General features: G+C 43.9%; 1 protein-coding gene across 1 annotated transcript in view; it reads left to right on the top strand.

Moving 5' to 3' along the window:
* Positions 1–13217, top strand: part of pcdh15b (protocadherin-related 15b) — a gene marked incomplete at both ends in the record, with an annotated part of 193723 nt that overhangs the window by 96892 nt on the left and 83614 nt on the right. The window contains 2 exons of the mRNA XM_080835675.1: positions 5361–5666; positions 12292–12516. Coding sequence (XP_080691801.1) covers positions 5361–5666; positions 12292–12516 — 531 coding nt within the window. The remainder of the gene's footprint in view (positions 1–5360; positions 5667–12291; positions 12517–13217) is intronic.

The raw sequence follows: 13217 nt of genomic DNA on the forward strand, positions 1-13217 counted from the left end.
ATACTGTACATACATATACACACACACGGACACGCGCACACACACACACACACACACACAGATAGACACATACACATTCACAGACAGACAGACAGATGTGTGCGTGCGCACACACACACACACACACACACCTCTACACAGTCGCACACACTCAGAACCAGACACTGTCTCTCTCACACATTCCCAAGTTCACACATGCATGCACAAACACTGACACAAGGCCTGTCACATACACACTGATGCAAACCATCCTGCCCCACACACTCAAACATACACACAGAGACCCTAACCGTACCCCACACAGACACAAAAAAATGTGGTATACACACAAATACAACATTTACCATGCTCTTTGACTCCCCCTGAAAACAATTACTGTATATCAAGGGAGGTGAGATACACACACCGCATTAGTTTACTCTCTCTCCCACACGCCCTCTCATACAAACACGCACACACACACACACACACACACACACACACACACACACACACACACACACACACACACAGATAACGCAGTGATTCACTCACTATGGCTTCAACTTACTACTATTTTGTAAATAAGCTATCGGACTATGAATCGCACAATTACTCAAAGGTTCAAAGTTCAGGTTGATGTTGTTTAAGGTATATGCCTGCTTTAGATGTCTGATAACTCTTTTTATTGAATAGTTAGAGCTACTTCAGTGAGGGCAGTTGTTTGCTGGGGAGTACAAGGCTGCATACGAGACAGAAGGACTCTGCCTGTTTGCCGTAATAGCTCGGTGTCTCATAAGACGACCATTACAGGGGCAATTTGAAGGCATCTTAGCAGACAGGAGCGAGAGTTATATCAGTTTCAAATGGTTCTTGATGCCTCACTGTCAAGTTAGACAGCCTGCATTTTACACCAATTGGAAAGGACTCCAAGTCTTTTTCCTTTACAGAAAGCCATCCATGGTAGCATTACAAGATCGAACAAACCCAGAACTCTTCGGAATCAATTTGAATGTCACCCATACGGGCACCTAGACACAGACAGTAGTTGCAGTTGCAATTTACAATGTATCACATTCTCCAGTGGTCTCTGCTGCAACATTATCTATAGCTATAAAGGTTGCCATGACAATGATGCAGCGATTAAGCAGAGAGTTTCCTAATAGCAGGTGGGCTCTGGAGTAACATTGTGAAGTTAGCCCACATTTGGAATGTGAACAGGATCGTTGTGAAAAGTAGGTTATTATTTGCTCCACTGTATGTTTATCATTTTTAACAATTCATTGATCGAGAGTATATGTATTTCAAAATATAAAACGCCTAACCCCCTTGAAACTCCTTTGATATTCCTCACTTGAAGTTACATGGCTTTAACATTAACATTGGCTATGCTAGCTAACTAACTAACTTAACAAGACAAGTCTTCATCAACCAGAGGGCCAAAGTTCCTTCTCAGATGCTCAAGCTCAACTGATGTGTTCTGATGCCAGGCAAAGACAGGTTTTTAAATGTTGTATTCACAGCCCTCTTGGCAGAGTTGAGTGAATTGCTGACACACTTTTCAGGTCTTTGGTCGTAATGTTGTTACCATCGCTATTGTGAACTCAAGTAAAGAAATGAGAGTACAAATGTCTGAGCATTTCTCACCAGCAGAAAAATAATCTCCAACGATCACCAACTAATCGTCAAATAAATTAGTTGGCAACTAATTTGGTCATTGATTTAAGTTGATAACAACGATTATTCGCTGTACCCCTAACACACTTCGTATGAGTCCTCATATTCACACACTCACACACACGCATACACACACACCACACACACACACCACACACACACACACCACACACAAACACACACACACACACACACACACACACACACACACACACACACACTATAAATCAGTTGCCAGCATTGCCCTTGATATTACTCTAGTTCTCCCTCTGCAGGCACTCATGCACCCAGACTGATTGAGCGAGTCCCTCTCAGGACAGAGACCTTAGCCCAGAGCCCCAGTCTCCTGGGATCCCACATCAAGCCTTTTAGGATGGGCACTGCTGATGGCCACACACACACACGTCTGCTAAACACCACCTGACACATAGCGTTAAAAAGAATATGCTGTTGTTTGTGTGTGTGTGTGTGTGTGTGTGTGTGTTTTTGTGTGTTAGGGTGTGGGCGTGTTGATCCGCCCTATTGAATCACACGCCGCATTTGTTATTGTGCCAGACAGTGTGTGTGTGTGTGTGTGTGTGTGTGTGTGTGTGTGTGTGTGTGTGTGTGTGTGTGTGTGTGTGATTGCGCCCCTGTGTGTATGCCTGAGTGTTTGTGCCAGTGCAGTTTCAGTCAGATTGCTTTACATCTTGTTAGGTAGCTCAGCAGAAAGCATTTGTCTGCTTCCTGTCAGAAATGCTGCTGTAATGGTCCGTGTTATGAGCTGGTAACAGCAACAGGGCAAGTGTGTGTGTGTGTGTGTGTGTGTGTGTGTGTGTGTGTGTGTGTGTGTGTGTTTGTGTGTGTGTGTTTGTGTTTGTGTTGCTTGTAGATTATTTGTGGGTGTGGTTGGATATGGGGTGATAGGGGAGGAAGATATTTGTGAATCTGTGTGTGTGTGTGTGTGTGTGTGTGTGTGTGTGTGTGTGTGTGTGCGCGTGTGTGTGCTTATGTGCTTATGTGCACTCTGGTGTTGACACTGCAATAAAACCTGCACATAAACTACAGGCACTAATCGAGAAAGATGGCGATGACTCGTCTTGTTTTCCTCTCATTACCCCCCCCCCCCCCCCCCACACCCCCCCCCCAACCCACCCTGATAACCCAGACAGCCATATTTACACCACCCCCTCATATGCCCTGTGTTTAGGTTCACCACTCAGTGAGAAAGAGATGAGTGGAAGAGGGAGGAGGAGGAGGAGGAGGCTCTATTTCAACTCTGAACAGCTTCAATACAATCTCTTTTGTGAGACACCGTCCCTCACTCCCCCCAAAACAAAACAACCCCGTCCCGAATAGGACCTTGTTGGACGAGAGGCGTAATTACTTTAACCCAACGGCAGCGCGGCTCAGGCCTCCCAGCGTCCCGTGGCGATGTTGCCGTGGCGATCTTGTGTCGCTCTTATATACTGCTTTAATTAACTTTTAATTGATCGTGGGGGAGATTAATGCTCCCAGCTAGGACTGTTCTAGTTAGAGTCAGAGACGAACATAAAATGGCAGCGGTTTGGCCACCTCAGTGTGTTTGTTTTCTGGTTGGTTGTTGGTTGTTGTTTATTGGCACTAGGGGCAATTTGACCATCGTGCATGTTATGTTTGCTCCTGAAATTGGCAATGACCCTGAGTACAGGCACTGCAGTTTTACAGTGTGGCTGTTGTTTGCAAAGTTTTTGTTTTCTAGTAAGATGTATACTCGATATTTGTCCTTGAAAGAAAGAGTAGCTTATTTCAAAAACTGCTATGTGTGTGGTTATGTGTTTGAAATGATGCCTAAAAGCGCATCTCAAAGAGAAATTGACCCTATTAAAAAGACATTATCTTCTATATCTATCTGATGACACTATCTTGATCAGCAGGTCTTCATCATACAATAGGTACACATATGATAGGCTGGGCAGAACAGCAAGAAGAAATAGGGGTGGCATGGTAAAGTGTGAGACACTATCTTGATCTTAATCACATATTGTCGCTTTCAAGTTAAAAAAATCAAGATGCTCTTTAGCTCCTCAGCTGTTACAGTGCAGTCTCTCCAAAACGCCCTTGATGCAGTCAGATGTATTATCGCTCCGAGAGCTCTGCCTCGCTTTTTTTTTTGGGGTGCCTGGGCGTCTTGTGGCATTTCAGGATGACAAAGGGGAACATTATCTTGCCTAATTTTTTGCTGTGGCTCCCTAAGACCTGCCATCCTTGGCATCTCTGGCACATGAGTGTCTGCAGCCTTTGTGTCGATTATGCACTGATGAATCTGGAGGCGGGAGGGGGGCTCAGAGTTGAAGTTCCTCTCTGCTGTCTCTTGCAGAGAGTGCCATCTTTAATAGGGCTTCACCGTAGGGTTCTTTAGGTTGTTATTTTGTTTTGTTTTTGGATTTTGGCATGACATTCAGGGCTTTGATCGTTGGGTGGTTTTGCTGCATTGCGGGAGTCCGCTTCTAAAAAGCCTGGTATTGATCAAGTGTTCTCCTTACCAAATCATCCTGTGTGTGTGTGTGTGTGTGTGTGTGTGTGTGTGTGTGTGTGTGTGTGTGTGTGTGTGTGTGTGTGTGTGTGTGTGCATGTGCACGCGTGTCTGTGTGTTCAAGTCGTAATCTGAAATCAACAGGAGGCTGAGCCCTAAACATAGTTGGACACAGGCCCCTGTCTCTCCTCTCTGCTATTATTCATGTCTGTGGGGATCTCTGTTATCCCATACATCACCACTAAACGACGTTCTTCATTCAAGCAGGGACGTTGTGTTTAATGTTTGTCCAATCTAGAGAGCCGACAGTGATCACGGGATGAGTTACGGGTACTGAGTCGAATTAATTGAGTGGTCAGTAGTTGTGTTTCTGGAATGGCTTTGCATGAGTAAGCTGTGCTGACAAATTGGAATGCTTAAAGTAAACAGAAATGGTGTTTCATATTAAACTAATTATGTGTGTTTTTGTGTGCGTGCTCATAGTAGGTTCATCATATTTTTAGAGGAAAGGGGAAAAAGCTAATTTTGTCACAAAATAATCTGCCAGTATAGTAGCAAAGAAGATAATTTTGTCTTTTTCCAATATTGGACAGTATTATTATACTACTTTGCGATACTGCAGTTAGAATCAGATGTGAGACAACATTTCACACATTTATGTTAAGGTATGTGAGGTGCATGTTATCTTAAATTGTATTTCAACACGAGCCAACCAAAATGGACGACATAATTATAATGAATACCAAATATCTATAAAAGAGACACCTTAAATGCTACAACCTAATTCTGTTGAACTGTCAGTCTTCCTCAGAAAACCACACAATTCACACACACCTAGAAGGTACGTCATCGATTTCTAGAAAAAAAACACTGAAAATCAATAGTAAGCAAGTGAGCCACAGTGTTTGACATACATTACACCCCTAACTTCTAACACTCACAACATCTCACATCTTCTCTCTGCTCTCTGTGACACTTTTGCCTTGATTCCAATTAGTACTCTGTGTTTTCCCTCAACAGGTCTTAATTTACAGTAATTGATTCTTGTTCCTCAGTTGTATGTCACCGTGGATAAAAGTATTTGGTAAATTAAAAAATGAGAAGAAAGTACTGTATGTCATGGCTATGGTTATACAGTTTGGCACAAACATGCCACTGCACACCTCTGACTTACGCCCTGGTTTCTCCATGACCCTTTCTGCCCCCCCAGGCCACTGACCCTGACGCCGGGGCAAACGGAGAGGTGCATTACCGTCTGCTCAGCCACAACGGCCTGTTCCGCATCAACAGCTCCGGGGTCATCAGCACAGTGGCCCCGCTGGACCGCGAGGTCAGGGGTCACTACCAGCTGGTGGTGGAGGCCTCGGACGGGGCGTCGGACCCACGGCGCACCAGGCTGCCGCTCCTCGTCACTGTCACAGACGTGGATGACAACAGCCCGGCCTTTTTGCAGTCGTCCTACGAGGTGGCGCTCGCCGAGAACAGCCCCGCCGGCACAGTCATCCTCCAGCTCAGCGTGAGTGGGCACTGACCTTTGAACTTCGACTTCTGACCTTGGCCCAAAAGTACATTTTCTGCATTCTGATAACCATCCCTCTACAACATGTCAAACAGTATATGTACACATGTCAAAACATGCCTGTCATGAAGTGTGGGGCTTGTTCATCATTCCCTTTGCACACACACACACACACACACACACACACACTCTACCCACACAGGACATTAGGGATACCTTCACCATCTCCACTAGCCTGGATACCAGCCTGAACTCCGCCCACAACATTTTTGGTCTGGGAGATTCAGTCTGGAGTCGAGCTAGTTGGGAGGGATTCAAGCCCACCGAAAAGTGATCTGACCAATAAAATTGTAAGGGCGGGCTTTATACGTTGATGGACAGATATAGATAGAATAGCCTATACATCGGACAAAGATGGCGCCGTCTCGGGAGCTTAGTGGGACATATTTTATATGATTTAAGCTATCTACACGACTTTTTTTATGTCTACATTGACTCGGTTAGTTGTGTATACGCAAAACGAGTGTTGCCAAAGATTGTAGGTCTTAACTGAAGCACTCTAGACCATTATTGATCGGTTATGCTAACGCGTAGACAAAAAAAACATTGAAACAAATGGTAGCTTCTAGCCTTGAGTGCTAATTAAGTAACGTGAGCAGGCATATCTCAACAGATATTGACAGCGCATTCATTTTGAAAGAGGAACAGAGAAACGCGATCAAGGCATTTGTCGATTGAAACGATGTTTTTGCCCTCCTTCCTACGGGATCAGGTAAAAGTTTAATCTATCAGATGGTAATAATACTACGTTGCTCTGATTGGTTCTAGGTATCCAATTCAGCAAAGAGGAATTTTCTTTCCTGGTTCGTTGAAACACGCCCCATAATCACAGCCCAATGGTTCGGTCTCAGACTCATATTCTGACTAGAATTATGAGTATGACATCGTCAGGCTACATCTCCACTGTAACAAGCCACAGATAGACTTTAATAGGGTTGTCAGTGAGTTTTAAATAAAAATGAATGTCCTCCGTCTGAGCGAACACTAAAGGTATTTCTGGAATACGTTCAAGCAAAATATGGCATTGGCTAAAGATAAATTATGGATGTAGGTTTTCTCTCCACCACTAGAGCGATGCTGCAATCAATAATTCTGATCGACGATGACGGGAGCCACTATTTAAGATTAGTATTTTGGTGTGCACCCACCGGCTTGGAATGCAAATATCGTACATCAGGAATCCCAGCTCTGGTCAGGGGAGAAAGGAAATCAGTAGTGGAGTGGGGCTCATGAATATGTTATGACTAAAGCCAGTATGGGGAGTGATGAGCGAGGCACAACCACCTGAATGTTTGTTTCAACATTAATAAGGGATTCTGGTGGAGAGTCAAACAGATCTGGCAAAGGGAAACACATTTAGACGTGTGTGTGTGTGCACTTGCGTTTTCCTGTTTGCACCTTTCAAAGGGAGTGTGTCTCTTTGCATCGCTGAGTGTAGTGGTTCCCAAACCTTTAATGGCAGGCCCCCCTTTGACAATGAAAAAAGGTGTGTGTGTGTGTGTTTGTGTGTGTGTGTGGGTGCGTGAATGCACATGTGGAATGGTGCTTCTAATGTAACAAATTCCATCTTACATATTCCACCGCTTTCCAGTTGCCCAACCTGTCACGTTGTAGGCAAAGACAAATGAACTGCAGCAATAGGAGATCACTCAGCACAGCCTTGACAGATGGTTGAAACAGTCTGAGCTCACCGCAGAGCTGTCCATCAGCAGATTCCAACTGCCACTCAAAGACACTGCTGCACACGCTCTCTCCTAACAGAAAAGCCAGGAAGTAACAATTTGAGCTGTTCTCCATCGATCTTAAACTGACCCCAGCAGTGCACGTTTTTCCCTCTCCCGTCTTCAACCGCAAGGGTAGCACAAAGGTCAGCTGTGGCTCAGGTGCTGATAATTGCTGGAATGTCCTGACAGGATGATTGACAGTTGCCGTGGTGACAGTAATGGTGTACCCATGCAGGTATAAATCCCTTCTGTGAAGTGGTGTGGCGGCCGGAACAGCAGGGAGGTGTGGTCTGTGACGTGGCCCCCCTGGAGGGATGAGCTTGCTGATTGGCTGATAAGGCAGGAAGGATTAGTGGGGCTGAGCTGCAAAGTCTCTTTATCTCTCTCTCTCTCTCTCTCTCAGACACATACACACACACACACATCTAAAGTATGAAGCAGAAAGACAAAATATACAAAATACACACTGTACTGTTCACACTGTACTGTTCACACACGCACACGCACACACACACACGCACACACACACACACAGACACATATACGCAGCTTAACAAACCAGACATGAGAGTGTAGCAAAGGGCCTTTGCGTTTTCTTAGCTATTCCCTCTATGATTTTGCAGAAGACAGATTTTGTGGTAGTGATTTCAAAAAACTTTTTGCAATTTCTGTTTCTCTTTAAGCCCCACTTAAACTCCACATAGACTGCAAATAAATGAATAAGAGATAGAAATCACAGACATAAGACAGATCATGTATATGTATTTGTCTTTTAATCTTTTTGTGTGATTTAGAATTTAATAACAGTATTGTGTATTCAAGACTCTTTCCCTCAGTCGTTGTAATGCTGCCGCTGTTCTTCACTCCATTGATTTGAACTGAAAGAGACAGACTAGTGCAGGGAAAGCCACCTTATCAATTCCGACTGGGTCCATAGGCACTTGCCAGTAGCCCGACTCAAGATCAAGAGAAGTGAAGATATAAGCACTCCTGAGAGACTCTAGAATGTCATGAACGATCGACATTGGATGAGCATCAAAATGAGTCGTGTTATTAAGTTGCCAGTAATCAACACAGAACCTCCAGGTAGCATTTGGCTTCGGCACAAGCCCCACAGGTGAGGCCCATGGAGAAAAGGACGGCTCAATGATGCCATCTGTCTCCATCTCTTGAAGACGTTGCTTGATGATTGCTCTCTTCGGGATGGACACTCGATATGTAGGACAATGGAGAGGAAAGTCGTTCTTAACTCTGAACTGATTTTATGTTGTTGCTTCCCTGAGCAAACTGACGGCCACCAAGGCATAAGCTCAGGTGTTGACCCATGAGGCACCCAAGCCAGAACATTCCTGTAATGGGCTGCTGAGGAGGAGTTGACATCTCAGGTGGAAGGGCACAGTAGAGGCTGATGCCTCTTACCGGATGACCTGACTGCCACTGATTCTCCCAGTCATTTTGGTTGAGGAAAGGGTGGCATGTATGTAACACCATATGCCTCGTGTCTGAAGTTTAGGTGCATATCAATGAGTGTGCCATCAACAATTTCAATTTTGCATGAAATCAAGCCCAAGAGTGTCTGTATGTAAAGCTCAATTCGGATCTTGCTTTTTCAAAGTGTGTCCAGTAGTCTCAATGGAGGTGAAGAGTGCACTCATGGAAACTACCTTGGCCGAAGCAAACTCCTGATCGCTTAGGATCTCAAACATTCTTTTGGCTCCTATATTCTTTGCCATAGCTCATGCTGTTTGAGAGAGTGCTCTCTGTATCTAATGGATACCCCTCTGGTGGAAAGATGTATAGCCAATAGATATAGATGTGTTTTAGGCTGCACAGGTCAACCACCGCCTTCCATTATTTTAAGTTTGACTCTTTTTGGGTTTGTAAGAGCTTTAGTCTTTAGTTTAGCATTATTGATCCAGCTCCAGTAGGTTTTACTTGAGGTCAAGTAGCTGTGAATCATACTACCCACTCTTACTAGTTCTGGGACTGTTAATCCTGGCAACCACATTTGGGTTAGCATTATTCAGAATACGCTGCACAACAAGAGCCTCATCCATATCTGGCTTCCATTTCAAGCACAGGGCTCTGTGGTCTTAGGCATAAGTGTCTTATGGAGGTTCTTAGAGGGGGATTGCATACTTTTGCATGTCTTTAATGTCAAATATGAAAGCTGTAGACAAGCAAGCCTTCAGAAATGCAGATTTAAAATCTGACCAGGTACATATGGACAACTTCTCTGCAATCCACCAACTCTTATTCCGGTGCCTTTAACACAGAAGACAGGGTGGCCGAAATGTCTGAATTTGCTGTGGGTCTCAGTGTAAGAAATTCCTCACAAAGTTCTACATACGTCATGGGGTCTTTACCTCAAAACTGGGAAAGTTTCATGACTTTACTAGGTCACTCATATTAAAACCTGTCTTGTAGGCCTTGCTTCCTGATCCTGTGTCATAGGTGAAGGTTTAAGTGTCCTAGTGAGTCTCACCTGATTAAGCTGTTCCTCCCACACTTTAGTTCGTATTTTAAAACAGTGAAAAACTTGTCTGGGAATTCCCTGCCCCTTCACTGCATTCCATTTGCTCAGTTAGTCTGGCCAACTACTCATTAGCGATCCACTTCACTCACGTAATTGGACACGCCTTTAACCAATCAGACCAACGATACTATACAACGATACAACGATCGGTAATAAAGCAAACACATATTTTTTCTGTATGAATTGTTCCAGGGCAAGTTTCTGTTCTGTTTTCAAAGAAAACTTGCCTTATCGAAGTTTTGCGGTGCTTCGGCGGCCACCATGTCCAATGTTTAAAAACTCTCCGTGCAGTAGATTTTGTAACGTAGCCGTGGTAAGTTTAAATCCGCCAATGGCGCGCCAGGTAGGCAAAAGCCAGTTTGTGATTGGCTCCAAGGATTCTGGAAATCTTGAAATGAACGGCTATCCGAAGTTGACCAGACCCACTGCAGAGGCAAAATCAATTTGGCCGGAAGAAGTGGGGCGGGACTTCCCAGACTAGTTAAAAACAAAATTCTCTAATTTAGTGATCGCACACAAATTTGAAAAGTAGCCTCAAAGTTTTACTGTTAGTTTCATCACCTTCACCACTTTCACCATTTCCCCTCAGCAGCATCATCCTCTCCATGTACAAATAACTTACTTGCCAGGTTATCTACTTTTCCCCCTGATAGTTACAAAAGGGGCTTCTTTTGACTACATTCTTCCTGTCTAAACGTGCCTCACTCATAGTGGACAGAGTGCAAAGAGGACAACGTGCAAAGTGGACATTGTGTTTGAAACAAAAAGGAAAACAAAACCCTACAGAGAAAAAAAATATTCAATCCATAGTTAATAAACTCCCGCATGTGTTGTAGCTTAGAATCAGTTCATTTAATATTGAGTTCTGAAATATTCTTATCTCAGAAATGCCCCAAACATCGATCAAAATGATTAATCTCTCCTTCACTCTATTTCACAGTGGTATTCCAGAAATTCAACACTTAAATCCAACGGGTTTCTCAGTGGGTACACAGAAAAGAGAAAATTAAAAATGATAAATGATGCCAACCAAGCTGGTTCTCTTATGAATAGTGCAGCCATTTCATGCGTACTTCCTTCTCTTCTTCATCTTCCTCTTCCTCTTTTTAAAGTTCTCTGCCCTATGACGGGCTTAGTCAGGTGGTAAGAAAGGCTGTGTGATAGGTAAACTATCTTTAATTGTCTTGCCTTGACGATTTCTCCGATACCATTGCATATCATTTGGGGTTGTGGTGGTGCAGTGGTTAGTATCTCTGCTGTAAGCGGCTGAGTTGGGCTTGACTCCTGATCACTTAGTCTGTCTTAGTACCTGGCCAGGACTAGTTAACATTTATTAACATTTATATATATCTTTTATTATTAACTGGAGTGACTGCTTGGTCCCTCATTATCTTCTGAGCTCATCTTAAAGATACATGTTCTTTGGTCCCTCATTATCTTCTGAGCTCATCTTAAAGATATATGTTCTTTGGTCCCTCATTATCTTCTGAGCTCATCTTAAAGATATATGTTCTTTGGTCCCTCATTATCTTCTGAGCTCATGTTAAAGATATGTATATGTTCTTTGAACCTCTACCAGACCCAGGCAAAAAAAAAAACAGATTTAACTCTCCAATTGCACCATCTCAAGTGGCTCATTAACACACAGCCTAATGAATCTGGAAGATTCACTGAAATATTTACTGAACAATGGGAAAATGTCTAATGAAAAGTAGACGGTTACTCAGCAAAGGCTGCCTTGTAGTTCATTTTGCCCTCCGGGTCTCAGCATAATGTGATAATAAGGTTTTGTAATCTCCTTTTGATATCGTCTCACGTTTCATTTGACTTGAATGTTTTACGTGCTGTGTGCCTCCACAACAATTGTAACTTTTTTTTCTGGTTCGAAACATGGAGTGGGTTTTTTAGGGTCAAGAGTTTGTGAGCTGGTTAAATTGCAGATACACACCCACACACTCCAGAACACAGACACACACAAACACACACACACACACTCCCCCACAACACCCTCCTTCTCCTCTCCCCTAGTAGACCTCTAAACTCATACTTTCATTTGTTACTTCCTGTTCTCCAAAGTAATTTATCGCCTTCCTCTGCTTTCTTCATCAATCTCTCTTTCGTACTCAAACTCTTTCTCTCTCTTTCTTTCTCCCAAACACACTCTCTGTGTCTCTCTTTTCACCTACCTCTCTGTCTCTTGCTGTCTCTCTTTACCTCTTTATCTCTCTCTCCCTCTCTCTCTTTCTCGCTCTCTCTCTCTCTCTCTCTCTCTCTCTCTCTCTCTATTTGTATATATATATAGGCTCAGGATGCTGACCTGAACTCCAATGTCACGTACCGGATCAGAACTGAGGAGGCCCGGCAGCTCTTCTATCTGGATACGGTGACAGGCCAACTGTCGGCCCAACACACCCTGGACTTCGAGGCGCTGGCCCCTGAGGCCATCGCACACACTTTTGTGGTGGAGGCAGTGGACAGTGAGGGCAGCATGCCTCCCGGGCTGGCCACCGTCACAGTCAAGATAACGGTGAGTTTTTTGGGGGTGTGCGTGTGTCTGTGTGTCTGTCTGTCTGTCTGTCTGTCTCTGAGTGTGTGTGAGAGAGAGATAGAGAGAGACAGAGAGAAGGGGAACAATTGACCCTGAGACTCTGTCGTTTATTTACGCCAGCTCAGGACAGAACACTCCAGACTTGTCACCCTAGGGGTCTGGCCATTGTCCGGACCAAAATGGAAGAAGAAGACATTTTTTGGAAGAAAAAATGTTTGTCAGAAAGCATGTGTTGATGTCAACTGTATGCACATAGGTGGGGGGGTGGATAGGGAGAGAAAGAGAGACATGAATTAATTACCTCAGGCTCTGTCTGGTCTCATCTGAAAAGAAGACTATGGTGCACAAGATTAATTTTGAATTAGGCCATAGGGCAAGCTGCCGGTGAAGTAAGTTGTTGCTGTTTGCCAGATTGGCAAAGGTGTTACAATATGTCATTGTATTGCAGTGGGCTTACCAGCAGTAGCTATAGCAGTGCTGCATTAACCTGCTGTCTGTGGAATTTGTTAGTTTAAACCTCACTCATCGAATTATGACAATGCACAGTCAATATGAATTACTATAATACATTTTAAATACCTGGGAATATCATTAGGTCAGAGAAGCTCGACAGGCTCACCAGTCCCCCTCAATTGTAAATCTCCTTATTACAGTGCACTTACTTAAGTAGTAGATTTTCC

The sequence above is a fragment of the Sprattus sprattus genome (assembly GCF_963457725.1).
Source record: "Sprattus sprattus genome assembly, chromosome: 3".
Lineage (NCBI taxonomy): Eukaryota > Metazoa > Chordata > Actinopteri > Clupeiformes > Clupeidae > Sprattus > Sprattus sprattus.